This window comes from Mchenga conophoros, linkage group LG5 (assembly GCF_057382185.1).
Source record: "Mchenga conophoros isolate Kocher_MC1m ecotype Shallow Benthic linkage group LG5, M_conophoros_male_GT1.1, whole genome shotgun sequence".
Taxonomy (NCBI): Eukaryota; Metazoa; Chordata; class Actinopteri; order Cichliformes; family Cichlidae; genus Mchenga; species Mchenga conophoros.
The window spans coordinates 32,024,910-32,043,708 of record NC_140530.1 but is presented as its reverse complement, the minus strand read 5'-3'; the positions used below and the strand labels follow the sequence as shown (position 1 = coordinate 32,043,708).

The 18,799-nt window shown below is 40.0% G+C and overlaps 1 protein-coding gene across 2 annotated transcripts in view; it reads right to left on the bottom strand.

The window, feature by feature from the left end:
• Positions 1-17,091, bottom strand: part of phc2b (polyhomeotic homolog 2b (Drosophila)) — a 47,976-nt gene extending 30,885 nt beyond the window's left edge. The window contains exons 1-2 of one of the 2 annotated variants that reach the window (XM_085274931.1): positions 16,801-17,091; positions 838-1,198 (exon numbers count right to left, since the gene is read on the bottom strand). In XM_085274931.1, coding sequence (XP_085131057.1) covers positions 838-1,140 — 303 coding nt within the window. In that variant the 5' untranslated portion in view covers positions 1,141-1,198; positions 16,801-17,091. Of the gene's footprint in view, positions 1-837; positions 1,199-5,460; positions 5,659-16,800 lie in introns of those variants that run through there. The other variant, XM_085274930.1, reaches the window with a different exon arrangement.
• Between the last annotated feature and the right edge of the window lie 1,708 nt (positions 17,092-18,799).

The window sequence follows — 18,799 nt, the reverse complement described above, 5'->3', positions numbered from 1 at the left end:
AATATCTTTATCGAATCCTAAATGTGGTACAATCAAAATGTGTTGAATCTGAACTGATTGCATCACTGCCTATTTAACAGACTAATCGGGAGACAGAAGTCAGGGTTTCAAAACCTCCAATTACTGCAAACACACAAACAATTCTTTTTCCCTAAATGTGGGACAGAAAGGTTTCACACTGTGCCAGACACAACTCTAAGAAAGTTAAACCCCTACTACTGGGAAACCACCTCTCCAAGTGCCCTATGCCATGTTTCCAAGGATTTTGACCTGCAGTCAACAGTGTCACAGAAGCATCCGGACCCACAACGTGTCGCTGACGGGCACAAGTAGCAAAGATGAAATACATGCATGAACTGATTTCCAGCAGTCCTTTATGCTCACAGTGCTGCTCAGTGACAATAGTGATTGCCTTGTGATTGTCAGCATGCTGAGGGGGTGAAAAGAAGGACTCAATCTAACAAAAACCCTGCTGTCAAACCATCAGCACTCAAAGTTGAGTGGACCTAATTCTGAGGGAGGCTAAGCCTGTGTAGAGGCTTACCCCGAGGGCAAGGGGTCAAAAGCACTAAAGCACAGAAAACATTCTTTCCTGTCTCCAAATTGGAGACATGCTCCAACATTACCACATATTTGAGATCCTTTACTGGGAAGACAAATTCCCTTTTTCATCAATTCCCTTTGTAAAAAACGATGCTACATCAAAAACAATTTTAGAAGCTTGTATGTCACTTTTAAACACCAACAGAGGGCAGTAGAGCAAAGAGTGTCAGGATGTTACACAGAATACCTCAACTTAAGCTCTCAGCAGATTTATTACAGAACCAAAACACTCACCTGTACTGTACGGTCAGGTATTCCACTGTAAACCGATATCTGAGGCACTGCCGGTCTTCCAGCTGTAGTACTACTGCTGGAAGTACTGCTAGTGTTAGTACTACTACTACTACTACTGCTGCTGCTACTACTATTACTAATGCTAGTGGAAGTAGTAGAACTAGTAGTAGTTGTAGTAGTATTAGAGGTACTATTACTGCTGACAGCAGTGGTGCTGGAGGAAATGGTGGTGGACGTGGTGGTGGCTGCGGTGGTCCCGGTACTGCTGGCAGTGGAAGCAGGGGCCCCTGGCTCACTCTCCATGGTGCCCTCTGCTCTTTTCACCTTTGACCCCCGGCTCTTCTGAATGGCTCTCCTGTGCCTTCAAGAAAGAAGCAAAAAACCTGATGAATGTATGGAAGCTTGTTTCTGCCACTGATACAGAAGTTGGAATTAGTAATTTTTTTAGACAACCAACTCAATAATTATTAACCCAGAGTTTTGGCTCATGGATTGCAAAAATGCTTTAGGTTTCTATGTTTACATACAACTGAATCGAGACAAAGTAGTCGAAACAAGATGCACCTGAACATGGTTGTCAATAAACCATTCAACACCAGGTAAATGTAAGACCAGTGACACATCTACCGCATCAAAGTTATACCCAAACTGTTTTAGTCTTATGTTGCACTATAAGTCAAGGGCAACAAAATTAATTTTACCACGGTTGGTCACATCCAAGGCCATATACAGTTTACGGCTTATTATGGTTACATATACCAGATATTCTTAACAACAACTTGTCCAAAGATCCCTAACTATGTCACATCATTTAGTCAAGCACAAATATCTCAAGGTAAAATAATCAATCTAAAAATTCTTAAAAGCATGAACCTGAAAACTCAGTACATGTGGGGAATTTCAAAGAAAAAAAGTCAAACTTAAAGATCTTTGAAAATTTTAAACTAAATGAACTCCACAGGGTTCTAGGATGAAAAAGGAGATTCACATGAAAACTTACAAATGACTAAGAAGTTTTTCAAAGACTAAACTGATTGGCAGGCTGGATTAAAACTTGCAAAGGACTGGATTGAACCCCTACGTCTTCAGTATGACACATGTGCCACAATCCCTTTAAAGTATGAAAAATAAGTAAGTACTAATTAGTGCATCACCCTGCCACCAAAACAAAAGGCAAATTAGACTCATAAATGATCAAAGGGCCCAAAAAAGGAACTCAAATTAAGTAAAATCTCTTCTGAATAAAAACTCTGAACTCTGGTTATGAAGATTTCACCAGGTCCAGGTTTTGTGGATTTTATATTAATGTAAAGAAAAATTATCTCAAAGTCTCAGCTTGCTCAAATTAGTACTTGACTTCAAAAAACATTTACTACATAACTATAAAATCACTGTTTTACTTATAACTTTTACAGTTGAAACTAATCTTTATCACACCTATCCATCTTCTGCTCCTGATCAGGGTCTAAACCAATACCTTTAGACCTCCCTCTCCCCTGCTACCTCCAGCTCTTGTGATACACTGAGCCATTCCCATGGCTCAAAACACCTCACCCAGGAGGAGTCCAGAAAACACACCAGTCAGATGCCTGAATCACCTTGCATGAAAGCGTAGTCGTTTTACTTTGAGCCCCTACCAAATTATTATGCTTTGAAAGAAACTCTTCTGCCATTTTGGTATCTGTGATTTTATTTTTTCAGACAAGACTCAGAGCTCATGTCCATAGGTGAGGTTAGGAATGCAGATCGACCAGTGAATTACCAGTTTCACTTTTTCCCCCCCAGCTCAGTGAGCATTTCAGTGCTCAGTTTATCCTTCGCACCCAGCTGCAAACCAGCCCAGTGTAAACTGTAGGTCACTGCAATCTTTTACTACAGCAACTACCTGAATAATCTCTCACTGCAGAAACCATGAAAGAGATCACGTCGAACTCTGCAGCCAATCATTAACTTTTTTTTACCCCGACTTAATTTGACACCCACATCCCTGTTGCCATGACTGTCCAGCCCCCACTTTGACAAACTACACAAAATATACATATATGTTCTGATACTAAGCATTCTCTCTCATACAAAACAAGACATACCATCTTTTTGGGGAGCCGCTTTCATTTTGTTGCTGCTGGGTTATGTAAGAGCCCCTATGCAATTCTCTTTATTAAGTTTCAAACAGTTTATACTCCCTTTGCTTTTACTGTTCAAAGAAGGGAGTTTTCATCTCATTGTTTACTTTGTATTTATGTATTCAATAAACTGAGCCAAGCTAAAGTTATATAAAGTCAGTACAAGTTACAAAACAAACATAAGGATATCTCTTGTCATTTTGCTTAAGTCACACCTCTGCTGTCTGTTCTCAAAGACGGATATGCTGTCCGACTGCACGAAATGAATATGCAGGATACAAACACGAGCTGGAAAATAAATGATACCTCTGTTTTCATGTAAAAATACACATAAAAATTGTATTTCAGGAATCCAGTGAACTCCACTGAATTTAGCATAAATATAAGGGGTAAGCAGACACTACAAGCCTAAATTAAGTCAACACTCAGTCCAAGAGTGTTGAGTGAATAAGATTTTAAAAAATAAAATAAAAAAATGAATCCATTCCATTCAGTCAGTCACAAGAATAAGGAGGAATGATTTAGGGTCCTTCCATAAAAGCCTTTTTAGGTTTGGTCCCTTGGTGCTTTGCTATCCATTAGTGCAGAACGAAAAAGGTTCAGAGCTCTCCGGGTAGACAAGGTGGAGAAGATTTCAGCATGGCAGCTGATAAAAAGTGAAGATGATGGTAGGAGATCAAGCATCCTTCCTTGGTGGAAAATAAGCAATCTTTGGAAAAAGTCAAAGATTCTTTTGTTTAAACAAAGTCCAGCAGTTAATTTTTAAAAAAAAGAAAAGAAAAAGTTTAAAAAAAAAAAAAAAAAAAAGCTCTCAGACTCTTAATGAGTTCAGATTCTTTTCTTGCTCTGACTAGTGTCAAGAATGGGATTAATGAGCATGTTTGATGGGGGGATCAGAAAGAATAACAATCACTGTATGAGTTAGAAAAGGGGGGAAAAGGGAGGAATTTATAGCCTTCAGGTTATACAGGTTCACATTAAGTCACCGCAGCTACAAGGAAAAAGGAGCAAGTGAGAGGTGAAGGTTGAGTGAACAGGTTCAGGATTTTAAATGGGCAGGAGTGGGACGAGTGTGTAATGGAAGTAATTAAATAAGGAGCAATGCTGCCGCCATGCTGCAATTCTTAAGCCATTTCCTCCACATACTCATTCTTTTGAGCAGATTAGGAGCCAAAGCAAAGCTCTACAGCCCATTTAGGCTACAAAGGAGACTTGGAAACAATCTGCCATCTCACTAAACCACATGCTATTCCTTAAAATGGCAAACGCAGAACAGCTCACAAAAGGTTACAAAATATTTGAGCAAACCAGTGAGTGAGTTAAAAGACATTTTTTTAACATCTGTTTAAACAGCTTAAATGCTTTAATTGAAACCTTAGGTTGCATAACAAGAAAGGCAGCAACCAGTCAAATTAGGGCAGTACAAGCATCAATTAAAAATGCTTTTACATATTAACCTGATATATCTAACACCATTAAAGCAAAGAACTAGATCCTAATTTAAACTGGATGAAAAATGGAAAAATGTAAAAAACATATTCCAAGACCTTCTAAATTAAAAAGACCCTTATTTTCCATTCAGCGGTGCCAGTCACTGATTGAAAACTTGATGTTTTCATATTTGTGGCTGAAAAACTCAAATGCAGTCAGGCAGTGCTGGGTCCAGGTTGTAAACAAAGCACCACTGCTGCCAAAGCCTGCTTGTCTGTATGCCATCATTAGCCTACATCCCACAGTGTGCTTCATATTGCCTCCCCATGTGGGGAGAGGGGAGGGAATCCCCTCTGGTAATGATCCCTGCAACCCATGTCCCTCTGAGAGGAGTCACCCATCAATCAGTAAACAGTGCCATGTAGATCACCCCTTGCTCAGCCCCATCCAAGTACCACTTTTACATTGTTACATCCACAAATCTGGCTTTGAATTGGGTTTCATGGAGGACGACCCCTTGCACCCATGAAAAGTGCTATTCAGCTTTTTTAAGACAACATCAAAGCAGCACCAGCAGCATGAAACACAGTGCAAAGAGCCAGTCAATGCCATAACAATGTAATTTAAGTGCTGTTGGAGCATATTGATCCCCTCATGCTAGCATTACAAGACCACAAGAACTGACAGTCAGCTTTGCGTGTGATCCATTTCGCATATCCAGCAGGACGATGAGAGCTGTTAAGAGACTGTCAGACAGACTGGCTGTCTCTACAGAGCTTACATCACAGTAAGGAAGTGCAGAAACCTCCATCAGTGCCCATACAACTCTGATGACCCACATTAAAAATACTATGAGAATGCATTTGTCAGCTCCACTAATCGATTGATGTGTGATAATAGCTTTAATAGCTAAAAGATCCACAGAGAAATGTGTGCCTGTGTGTATTTTTATATATAAATTTCTGTGTGTGTGTGTGTGTGCACGTGCGTGTGTGTGTGTGCGTGTATCTGTGTGTGAAGAGGGGTACTCTGCTTCTGAGACAAAGCCCCCTAACTCTGGTGTTCCTACCTCCTCCGACACCCCCAACGCGATGCAGGGGTATGATGCCCCATCCCCCGGGGAGTGTGCTGTCCTCCTGCAGGATGTTGCTCCTCTTTCCTCTTTGTCTGCCTAAGTGAGTGGCTGGCTGCCTGGCTGACTGAGTGAATAAATGAGCGCGTGCAAGGGTGTTTCTGTGCAGCCTCCAAACCCCCTGCCCCTCTTGTCTACCCCCAACACACAGCAAGCTCGTCGTCCCAGCATCAACACCCAAGTCCACCAACCAGGCCACAGCCTGCCTACTAATTATGTGGTATCCTAGCGACAGCCAACGGGCGCTTATGGAATCCCCATGCAGAGCCGCATCCTGATTGGACAACAGGATCCTCTTTAATGAAGATGATGGTAATGATTTTACTCTCCCCTCCCCCTCTGATGCTTCCTGAATACTGAATTTTTTTTTTAGGATGCTTAGACCCTAACCCCCCCATATCACCCAAATTATTTCCAAATAGCTGAAAATCCAAGATAATGAGGCATTTCATAAAAATAACCCTGAAATGCTTTTTCTTCTCTTTTGCTTAGTCTAGACCCGAACAGTGGAAAACCGAAGGCTTCATTCCTTTTTCAGTATTTCAGTTTTCACTTCAAGTCTGCAGCACAATTTCCACAAATAACCTGCAGTTGTAATAGGCCCATTTTCCTTAGCATTCATCTAAGGACAGGAACAGTGAGTCACAGGCTGAACAACGAAGGGGTTACATGAATAGGATGAGGGACCTATGGAATCTTCGATACCCAACATCCACACTGATGGCGAAACTAGCAGCTCAGTGTTCAAACATTGTGAATAAGGACTGCTCTCATGTCTAGAGATTGACGAGGAACAACACACATGCTACGAAGGGGGAACCAGGACGACAGTCGGGGGGAGATATCATCACCAACACTGGATATCATCACAGTCCAGGATGAGACAACAAACATCCGCGAATGAAGATGGCCCCAACCGACCACGTGCTCAGTGAATACCTCAGGCAGCAGAAACCTGAGAAAGAGGAGGAATAATCATGGAAGGATAGACCCCTGCACGGTATGTACCACCGGCAGATAGAGGAAGTGGCTGACATCCAGACGTCCTACCAGTGGCTGGACAAAGTTGTACTGAAAGACAACACAGAGGCACTAATCATGGCAGCACAGGAACAAGCAGGAACAAGGTTGGGAGACGCCACAAAGGGTGATGGAGAATGGCCGAGCTAAGATCCTGTGTGGCTTCCAAATACAGACGGACAAAATGGTGGTGGCTAACCAATCGTACATAGTGGTGGTAGAGAAGCAGAAGAAGACAGCCGTAGTGATATATGTAGCATTACTAAATGACAGCAACATCAGGAAGAAGAAACACAAGAAGCTAGAATTAGTACCAAGGGCTCAGAGAAGAACTTGAGAAGATGTGGAGGGTGAAGGAAACAGTGGTCCCAGTGGTAATTAGAGCACTAAGTGCAGTGACTCCCAAGCTAGGCGAGTGGCTCCAGCAGATCCCAGACACAACATCTGAGATCTCTGTCCAGGAGAGTGCAGTCCTAAGAACAGCTAAGGCCATGTCCAGACTAACACGTTTTTGTTTGAAAACGCATCTTTTTCTCTCCGTTTTGGCCCTCCATCCACACTGAGACGGCATTTTCGATCAAGAACAACGCGTTTTGAATACGCTCTCCAAAGCGGATACATTTGAAAACACTGTTTTTGCGTTGCAGTGTGGACAGCAAACCTGGAGCCTTTTCGAAAACGTTGACACATTTTAGTCATGTGTTGCAGTCATGTGACCAATTAAACTAAGATAGCGGAGGGCATTATACAGCAGTTGTTTTGCTTGCGCTCAATTTTGACAACCCTATTAAAGATTAATATCAAATGTACATGCTCCAGATAGCTTTTCTTCAAATTCTTTAATTCTCACTTGCTTTTGCAACTTTGTAGTTTAATGTTACTTGCAGCAACAACTCCACCTCATTGTTAGTCCATTTAAAAAACTCGGTGCTTTTCCTCGACATTTTGCTGCAATGTTTGAAAGAGCCGGAAAGTAAATAAACAGCAGACAGAAATCAGGCAGGTCGAATCACCTTGTGTTTCACACATGCGCAGTACTGGAACATAAGCATTTTCGGCCGTTTCAATGTGGACGCACAACTCTGTGAAAATGACTGAAAACGATAGTGTGGACGAAAATGCAGTTTTCAAATTTATCTGGGCTAGTGTGGACGTAGCCTAAGACACTGCGCTCAAGCTCCCAGATCCCACAGGGACGAGAGGTTGTTTTTTTTTTTAAGAAAACAAAACAGATTTTTGATCCACAAAATTGTTTCATTATTAGTTGTGAAACTGAGACTAGCATCATCTTAAGTCATGACATGGTATTGCTTTATCTCTGCTGACATGAGCTCTCAAACTATTCAACTGTTATTCTCAACCTTTGCAACTTTTTTGTGACACTATTCATCTGCAGCATGTCTTGACAGTTTTTAAAAAAAATAACAGTGTACACACTAGACTAGAGTGATTTATTACTGAAGGCTTTGAATAATTGGTGCCAAAGATTTCTGTATGGACATCAAGCTTAGAAACAAAATAACAAAAGAGGAAAACCAGCAAAACCCCTCATAAAAATGAAATGAGATAGCTTTAGAGTTGAATTTAAACTCCTCTTTAATGACAACAGAATTCGTTTACATGGAATTGGGAAGATAAAAACCAAAGGATAATGGCATACTTATGCTCTACCCCACAACATTAACACGCCACCCAACTGTCTGGCGGTATGAAATGTGGCTATTTGAGTCGTTTGCTGGTGCAACATAGTATTGATTGGGGCCAACCATGCGTGAACCTCATTGATTATCATCTTCTCATTAGCATATAGATTAGCTGGCAGTGCATCCAGAAGTGCAAGCCTGAAATCTCACACTTGGCTAACAGAGCTGTGGCAGGGGGGTTGGGGGGTTAAAAACAAGAAGGAAAGACCAATAGTGTGGCTCAGTGAGATATCAGCTCTTTGATGATAAAACTCAACATCCTAAAGCTCAGTCTCCAAAACTGCTATCAAAAACAAAGTGATTACGATGCAAGGAGGTGTTCAGCCAGGGGCCTAATAGACCCTAACAAGAGCTATGATGGTAAAAGTCTAGGTTAAAGTTAAGTTGGCAAACTAAATTATTTGAGGATGAGGATAATGAAGATATTTAAAGATGCCAGATGGCAAAAAAGGCAAGATATTATTAAATTAAATTGGTATGAGTCAGACTGACAAAATGAACATGAGTTTGCCGGGGCTATTTTGTTGACATCTATCTCACAAACATTTAATGAACCATTTGAAGTAGGGCATTGCATTTTGTTCTAAGGAACTTTTATGCAAAATTTCAAATGTGGCAAAAAATTTAAGGCACTCAAAATTTATTATGGTAATGAAAAGAAATAAAGACAGACAAACCTAAAACATAGGAATAAATTCAATATAATGATAAACTGATAACTGGTGTTAGTTTAACTATTCAAAAGGTATTGATAGGATTTTACCAGTTCATTTTTATCAATGATAATTTTTGCTTGTAAAAAGATAAACAGAGCTACCTTTGACACACTGGTTAGGTCTCAAAAGCTTTTCTTTAGACTTCATAAATTGACAAAACTAATTCTCTCTAGTTAGCCGAACAGCTCTGACTAAAGTCAAAGTAACTAACGAAGTTCAAAAAGACCAACTTAGGATGGGGACCCACTGTCTTTATTACTCACACCTAATGGCTTCATTTGTTAAGTACAAGATTTCCTCTTACAATAGAACCTCTGCACAAAGACCTTACCTCTAAGTAGGGCTGGGCCATATCATACCTTTCATAGTAATACCGGTATAATGTTGGGCAACGATAAGAAAATGAAATATCGTGATAGAATATGTGTAAAACTCACATGCGCAGTGCCTTTGTTTACATCAGTGGTTCTTAACCTGGGTTCGATCGAACCCTAGGGGTTCAGTGACTCAGTCTCAGGGGTTCGGCAGAGCCTTCGCCATGACATGCATGGCTCATTTTGTGCACCAGTAAAAAAATCACATTTTATTTTTCACTAAAGAGGGGTTCAGTGAATGCGCATATGAAGCTGGTGGGGTTTGGTACCTCCAACAAGGTTAAGAACCACTGGTTTACATACACACATGGCGGCGACGCAGAATGAGAAGGGTGAAAGCGGATCGTTAAATGAAACAGATGAACCAGAATTGGTTTGTAAAAATGCTGCAACTTCAGTGGTGTGGAACTGGTTTAGCTTTCGTCCGTCAGATACACAACAAAGCACTATTTTTGGTAGAGCATGCTAGCGGGCCGTCGTTATTACAGTCTTTTTTGGAAAATACGGCACACTTAAAATCAATCCTTTGATTTTTCTGAAAATCGACAGTGCAGCTTATAATCCTGTGAGCCTTATGTATGAATTCTGGTTGTGTTTACTGACTTCGAAACGATTTTATGTGGTACACGGCGCTCGAAAACCAGTCGAATGATTTAGTACGACTTTGCTAAGCTACGAACCCGCACCGCTTGATGGATTGTCGGAGCAGGAAATGTCTTTTGGTTAAACTGTCAGCAAGGAATTTGCATTTGCACTGTTAAATTTTTATATCACTTTAATGCACATAAAAACAGCTGCTTGTTTGAGTGAAAATACATTGATGGGGTTTTCTTTGCACTAATAACGTTGTGGAGTTGTAAAGTATTTTGGCTAGTGTCAATTATATCGTTAGTTATATCGTTATCGCAAATTTTCAAATGTATATCGTGATAAATATTTTTGGTCATATCGCCCTGCTCTACCTCTAAGAAACTAAAATATCATTTTAGAGGGTTGGGCCTATTTATTTAAACTTTTAATGGGTCATTCCCTTCCAATCAGTACCTCCCACCCAATTTTAGTGTATTAATTAAGCAAAGCCAAACTTTGACAGTCAGTAATTGCAAAAAAAAAAAAAAAAAAAAAAGCTCAACATAAATGGAGTGAGTTGGTATTTCCCCAGTATTTAAGCAATCAGAATTACGGATTAAAAAAAAAAAAAAAAAAAAAAAATTACGTCACAGTCTAAAGCCCAAATCTAATTAAATTTTTGTTCAGAATTAGAGCTCTTTGTAGAAAAAATAAAGTTTAATATCATATGATATACCATAGTATCAATATCATAGTAGAACTGCACCCATTTAATGTCTACAATGCAGTGTAACAGATAAAAATAGTGATTACTTGTATCTCGTATTTGTTTTCTTATGATCAATTGGAGAAGATTTCAAAGAGTGCATTGTGGGTAAACCTTTGAGGGTCATATCACCGTGTGTGGGAGGTCCTCAACATTAGGTCCTGAAGAACTTTCTCTTCAATGCTATTTGACCACGCAGGACCTCAATTATAGAGGGTCTCAGATTTCATTGTTCTTTCAGTGGAATGAACCTCAAGTCAGAGTCAAGATCATTTGTTCTGAAAAAGCATTTCCTTGGAGAACTCTGGTGATGCTGGGAGAATCCCCTGAGCCTGATGATAGCTGATGGGCTTGTCCAAACACAGCAAGCAGGCCACTGCCCTCGCTAAAGTGTGTAAGATAGCGATACCCTCTGATCCCAAGGAAAGGCCTACCATGGAAGCGTAATTGAGCCATCTGATTCCGATTCAGCTGTGGAACTTGCCTTCCACAGCTGAGTAGACCAGCACAAAGAGACTCTGGCTGCTTTCCAGGTTAAGTGTGCTGAGAGTGTGTGCAGTTCCAGCATATGTAGGCTCATGCTGCGAAGATACAAAACACTTTGACTTTACTCTCCAGAGAGGACCCTGGCTCATTTAGTAAGGGCTAAGACTGTAAGGTGAAAAATGCTCCAGTAGATGCTAAAAATGTCTCAGACTATTAATGCCTCTCCAAATAAACACAGAAAAAGCAGGCAGAAAAGCACACATAGACGGAGAGGCTGAAGTGGTGCCGACAGAGAAATGAAAGATTCTTTCTCTGATCTATAAATATCACCATTAAATAGTTCTGGTGAAGCTTGGAGATTATCAACGCTTTTCAATCCCAACTATTCTATCAAAGCAGTCTCTCGGGCATCACTCTCAGGAGTCTTTCATGCCAGCAGAAAAAAAAAGAAAGCGAAAACTGGGTCAGGTATAAGGCAGAGGCAAATAGAAATGTAGTGCTTCCTTTAAAGTCCTTTAAATATATATCAATGCCAACAGGGAACCAGAGAGACAACAAAAATTAGAGCTTATCCAAAGGATAACAGAGAAGCCACTTTGTCATTTTGAAGTAGCCGAGAGAGCTTAACTGTGTTAATTTACTACCTTTCAGAAGCAAAATCTTGTGCCCAAAATAACAGATGTGTTACTCAACAGGTTTAAAATTATGAAAAACATAACACATGTTGACATTCTGACAGAAAGCTTTAGTCAATGTTTATAATGTTAAAAGACACTGAAGTAGACACACAGGCCATATCCAGACTAATACATGTTCGTTTGAAAACGCATCTTTTTCTCTTCGTTTTGGCCTTCCATCCACACTGAGACGGCATTTTCGGTCAAGGAAAACGCAGCGTTTTGAAAACGCTCTCCAAAGCGGATACATTTGAAAACGCCGTTTTCGCATCGCAGTGTGGACAGCGAACCTGGAGCCTTTTCGAAAACAATGACACATTTTAGTGATGTGGTGCAGTCATGTGACCAATTAAACTAAGATAGCGGAAGGCATTATACAGCAGTTGTTTTGTTTGCGCTCAATTTTGACAGCCCTATTAACCCTTTAAAGCCGGTCAGAGCGGGCACGCTCTGTTTTGCGTAACTATTTTTAAATCCCGTTAGCTCTCAAACCACGTAAGCTAGCGCAATAATTTTTTTTGCATATGAAACCGGAGGAGTTGTACTTACATCTTATGCCATCAGCTTGTCCTAGGTCACAGTTTCCTTCCACATATAGCTTTGCAAAAACTGCATAAAAAGCGCTTGGAGCAACAAAAACATAATATTCCAGAAACACGCTTTGCCGATCCGATCAGCTGTTCATAACACTTCCTACGTTGGAATAGACGTCAGCGCGAATTTTCGCATGTCCACCATTACATGCCCGAAACCGGAAGTGACGTCGTTTTTGCGGAAATGTAGTTTTTTTTACCATCAGGACCTCATGAGCCTATACTGGTGTTTTTAAAAGTTATCTTTGACTTTATGACTTTCTGTGTCATTTCTGGGATGCTTAGAACTCATATTGCACTGCTGGAAATAGTTTATTTTGATGCATATGCTGCTTTTTTGCAAATTTGCACTATAATATTTATTTTCGTTTTTCCTGCAGTATATAAAAATTGGTGTATTTCAAAAATAAAACTATGAAGACACTCAAAATAAATTTCCTGTGGTAGGAAACTATTTTGTGCAACTTTTTTGTATTTACAGTTTTGAGGGATAAGCCTCTTAAATTTCTCTAACTAGAAATATATGTTAAAAAAGCAAAAACGATTTTCAATTTTTTTTTGTAGTTTATTGCACTTTTTGCAATTTATGTAATTACTATGCACTTAATGCAGACATATTATTAAAATCTGGGCTATAATGGTTGTATTGATGTATAGCAACTTGAAATGCTCCCAAAAATGGCTCCACAGCATGTAAAAATATAATATAAGCTCTGGCGTACTTGGTTCTATGGTAGGTCTTAAAGGGTTAAAGATTAATATCAAATGTACATGCTCCAGAGAGCTTTTCTTCAAATTCTTTAATTCTCACTTGCTTTTGCAACTTTGTAGTTTAATGTTACTTGCAGCAGCAACTCCACCTCATTGTTAGTCCATTTAAAAAACTCGGTGCTTTTCCTCGACGTTTTGCTGCAACTTTTCAAAGAGCCAGAAAGTAAATAAACAGAAGACAGAAATGAAGCAAGACAAATCGTCTTGCTTTTCACGCAGTACTGAAACGTAAGCATTTTCGGCCGTTAAAATGTGGATGAACAACAATGTGAAAACGACTGAAAACGATAGTGTGGACGCACAGCGTTTTCAGACGAAAACGCAGTTTTCAAATTTATCTGGACTAATGTGGATGTAGCCAAAGGCCAACCTAATAATTTACACCTATGTATGGGCCCTGGGATGCAGTTTAAGGTCATCAGTGTGTCATAGCATTATTTCACCTGAATTGTCATCTACTTTAATGAAGAAGTCCATTTTCATACGGTGTCAGCTATAGCCACTATGTGACCCTGAAATAAATAAGCAGTTTAAAAATAATAATAATAAAAATGAACAAACTGTGTACTGAAGGGTAGAGGCAGTTGCAAGTCACAAGTAAATGTAAAGCAGTATGCATATGTAAATGAGCTCATCTCTAAACAAAACATAGGAACAAAGTGTGGCTTCTCTCTCTCTCTTGTGAAATAAACAAATAAACCTTTTCATAAATACCTGATAAAAGCCCATAATTAATTTGAATAACAGCATCAGATCAGGTGCTGTCTATAGGAATTGAAGGGTAACTAATTATCTCTGCTTGATTTTTCACAGCTGGCTAACTATTCTCAGGTTTTTAAAGGAGCCTCTACTACAATAGCTTGACATGCTTTTAAGTGGATAATGCATAATTCTTCTTCAGTTAACCCCAGTGTCACTGTAGAAAATCTACAAGTTTCTTCCCTAAGCCTGCTGTGTTATTTTTCTGCTGCAGACAACTACCGTAAATGTCGGGCTATAAGCCGCTACTTTTTGCACAAGCTTTGAACCCTGCGGCTTTTAGTCAGGTGCGGCTTTTCTATGGATTGTCCGTGATTTTTGTCATATCGTAAGACGATTTGTTTTGTGTGTTCCGCTGTTGTACGGCACTACGTTGCCTGGCGGAAGGATCGGGGTTCAAGAGTGGTATGTTAGTCACATGTCCGTCCGCCAGGCAACGTAGTGCCGTACGAAGTAGCGCGAAAAACAAACTTCAAAGTAGCGCTACGCGTTCAGCGGGAGTCGTGGATGATGAGCGGCGATAAACTTGCAAGTTATGCCCAAAAAGCAAGTTATGCCCAACTCCACCGGTGGATTCTGACAGCGTGGAAAAGTGTGAAAACATCCACGATCACCAACGGATTTTGAAGGGCTGGACTGCTGCATGATGGAGAGGAGGACACTGCCACGGCCCTTCTGAGGGTGTTCGACTCTGACACTGACAATGAGGATTTCTTTGGTTTTGAAAGTGACAACGAAGGAGAGAAGAAGAGTGGATGACGAAGCCATCATGAGCCTGTTTGTATCCGACACTGGAGAAGAGGACTTTGGTGGTTTTAGTGCGTAGGAAGAAGAGAAAGATGGTGGTGAATGACTGACTTTTCTTCTTGTTAAAGCTGTGTCACTGCACCTGAGCCTAAAAGGTAGGCCGAATCTATTGTTCTGGTGTGCTGTAGGTTATTGTTATGTACTACATGTGCAAATATGTACCCATAACTTGTTTTTCAAAATATTAATAAAAGTGATGTCTCCAAACAGCCATCTCTTTCCTGACAATTCCCTTTGTGCATATTCTCTTACATATGATAAGTCAACATTGAAACACCTGCGGCTTTTGGTCAGGTGCGGCTAATGTATGTACAAAACAGGATTTTCCCCTGATTTTAGCTTGTGCGGCTAATATTTAGGTGCGCTTTGTAGTCCGGGAAATACGGTAGTCAGTTGTTTGTATGAGCTGAAGTGATGTAAATGCTTGCCCCCCCCAGCTACAAATCAGTAAATATCCCTAATCTAAAAAAGATTCACTGCAAGTTAAATATAGGCATGGATATAGGTTTAACAGTTTAGTATTATTCTCATCATAATTATATACCGCTTATAGATTTTGACGCCTCACAGTTTTTTTACAGTGATATTCGGCACCATCTTGCAGCACCTTTTGAAGTGGCCGTCTCAACTCACTGGCTCCAGGAAACGGATGCAAATCAGGTACAAAATAACCTTCAAACCAAGGCCATAACAAGGCAAGTAAAGCACAACACCCTCTGTAAATTAATAAGCTGAACTTTGAAAATTAATAAGATTTTAATAAAACATAGAAACCAAACCAAGCCTGGACCTGTAGTTGTTCTGCTTAATCTGATTTTAATTTAAATTATAACTGTGGCTTTAAAAGAAATCCAACATTTGTTCAAGAGCTATCTGGAAGAAACTGTAAAGGTAATCTAGGTAACTCCGTGAAAAAACCATTAATGGCTGCAGCTGGTGTCCAGATGATGATGGAGAGGGTCTTTGAGCCACAATAGTGACAGGCTCTCCATCACTTCGTGTGACTACCGTCAAGGCGAAAAATGAAGCCAACAAGAAAAAGGAAAAAACAAAACTCTAGTTCCTCTAGATGCCACTTGAGGCTGGCTCCAAAATTCCCAGAAACTTCCATGTTAAAATGGCCAAATTTATAGCACTAAAACCACATTCATAGCGTGGATGGTTTTAGCCTCAGTTTAACTTTAAACTGAGGCTTACAACTCAGGAGGAAGGCCAAAATAACCGACAGGTGTTCAAACACACACATCTGGAGCCCATGAAAGTCAAAGACCAAGCTCCACTACTTTAGAGTCCTTAAAGTGGACCTCATTATCATGGCTTGTAGTGTAGTAGAGACCATCCAAGAGGTTGTGCTTTAGTTTGGGTGAGTTTTTCTGTTTTTCTGCCTCACAGATTTCTGCTCCTAAAAGCACTGCTAATTTTCCTTAAATGGACAGACTGTTCCATGCAGCTTTTTAAAGGGCCCGGGCCATCGGCTGTGTTGACCTTCACTTGTCAACATAACTACCTCCTTTATGCCAAATGTCATGACCTTAGGGGCCACAGCTCCTTGTTGGTATCCACTTAGCCAACTTTGCCTAGCATTTCAAAATTAGCAAAGCTACACCCTACAGACACTGTTGTCAATTAAAAACAAAAAGGGAGGCTTATTATTGGCCAAAACATTGCATTTAAACGTTTCGCTCATGCGCTGTCTCATTCATAAGCATTTTTACTCCTTTCCTGCTGGCAATGAATTCCATTACAAAACTAGCTAACGTTAGCTACATCTGAATTGTTGTTATTCATAATAATAACACAATTTTGTTCCTATATGAGGATTTGAACAGTAAACTTAGCACTTAAACTAACGTCGACGTTAGCAAGTCAGCTAGAAAAACGCTTGCTGCTGTTCTGGGGCCCGTGTAGACGTCTGCTTGTGCTATCGACTAACCTCACGCGTTCCGAAGCACATATAAACACATACAAACAGGTATGTGACCCTTGTACGAACCGTGACATCCTGCGCCAAGAAGCCAAATATACGTGACCTTACCGTTGCCGAAAACCTTGTTTCGTCGCTTCTCCTTCTGACTGCTCTCGCTCAGTGTTTCTCCTGATATTCTACACTGGACGGTGGCTCGCTGCGCCCAACACACTCGGAGCACTCCAGCAACGGCAGAAGAAACAGCGGCAAAGGAGACTTGGCCTAGGGAGGGTAGACCGAAGCGACTCTTTCGTTTGCATTCCATACAGGCAACGTGATGCAAAGCGGACCAATGAGCGTAAAGGGTGAGATTTGAACCCACCCCCTATTGTCAATTAACCCCTCCTCTCCTCTCTTTCCATTCACCTGTCAAGTGTCGGCCTCAGTCCTGATCTCCATGGTAACAAAGAGCTTTAATCTTTGCACTGTGCTCTGTTTGCAGTGCAGCTACGGGGCCACAGAGAAGCTTTAAAGATATGTCACACTTTGTTTGGCCCTCTTCAAAACGGAGGTCAACATCAGCGACCTCAAAACAGCACCCCTGGAGTCATTTGATTCAGGGTTTTGTTCCGGGCCACTTCTTTGCCTTGTAAGCTTAGCAGCTATTAAATTCTTTCACATACAAGCATGTGGACTCTTTTTCTTGCACGCTCACCATTCTGCCGTAAAATAGTATTATTTTGATCATGTTTGCTTGGAAGATGAATCTAACCTGAAGTGCTGGCTTTTTCACAATTTTCAGTCGTCATTATTAGAATGTTTCTTCATTTGTAAGACAATCTAGACTTTAATGCAGGGGGAAACTAAATAAAATTAACTAATTAATACCAAATTAAATTAAATTCAGAGAATACAGCGAAGGAGATAAACAGTTCATAATGTAAATCTTATGGCATGGGCATAGATAGAGGCAGCAGGTGAATTCTGAAGTGTACAAGGTTATTCTCTCTGCTCAGATTTATACAACCAAGACTGCAAAAGTGATCCAACAGTGCTTCATATGTGCAAACAATGACCCAAAGCATACTGTAAAAAGTGACACAAGGGTTTTTCAAGGCAAAGAAATGGGATATTTGTCCGTTTGTCAATTAGTCATTTGATCCCAACCCATCAGAGGATGCTTTACTGAAGACAAAGCTGAATGCACAGAGACCCACAAACAAGCAGTAACTGAAAGTTACTTAAATAAAGGCCTGGTAGAGCATCTCAAGGGAGGAAACAGCATTTCATGATGTCTTTAAGCTGTAGAGAAAAGAAATTCATTGACTGTATTTAAAAATGCAGCATTTAAAAATCCTTAGAATTAACCCTTTCATGTATGAATTATGACAACCTCAATCAGGATTTTTTTCTTAAGTATTTCTATTCATCTTTAAGAATGAAAAGATGAATAAAAATACTTGAGGAAAAAAATCCTGATTGAGGCTATCATAATTCATGCATGACAGGGTTGAATAACAATTAAAACAAAACAATTAAACAAAACAATAAAAAATTGCAATGAAACATGTCAAACATCTATAGTAACATTAAATGACCGGTGGGTGGCAGGGTATGGAGTGACACATCAGTGTTCAACATAGTGGTTTATGAGCAAGTATACCATCAACAATGACACAAATACAAGAAAACAGCCTTTGAATAGCTGTCCACTGTAGTGACCACTATGCATGAAAGGGTAATAATTGACAATAATTTGTTTAAACCTCCTGAATAAAGATTGAAGAATGAAGAGTGTAGAAATGCAAAAATATAAAAATTGAGTCATTGTCCAAACACTTACTGACCTAATTCTATTATCTAAATTAATTTTGCTAATAGATTTCAATCAACAGGACATAAAAAACTGCATGTGTATGATCACCAGTCAAAGCAGATATAAAGACAGACTGATAACTTTAAATACAATAAAGATGCATGCGCAAAGAGTTCAGAGTTTCAAATATTTAAATACCTATATAAACCCTATTCACTGTATTAATTTGAATGGCAGTAAGATATGCAAGCCAATAGGAGTCTGACACTGGAATGCAGGCACTGTTTGCATTAGTTACACCTGTGTCTATGA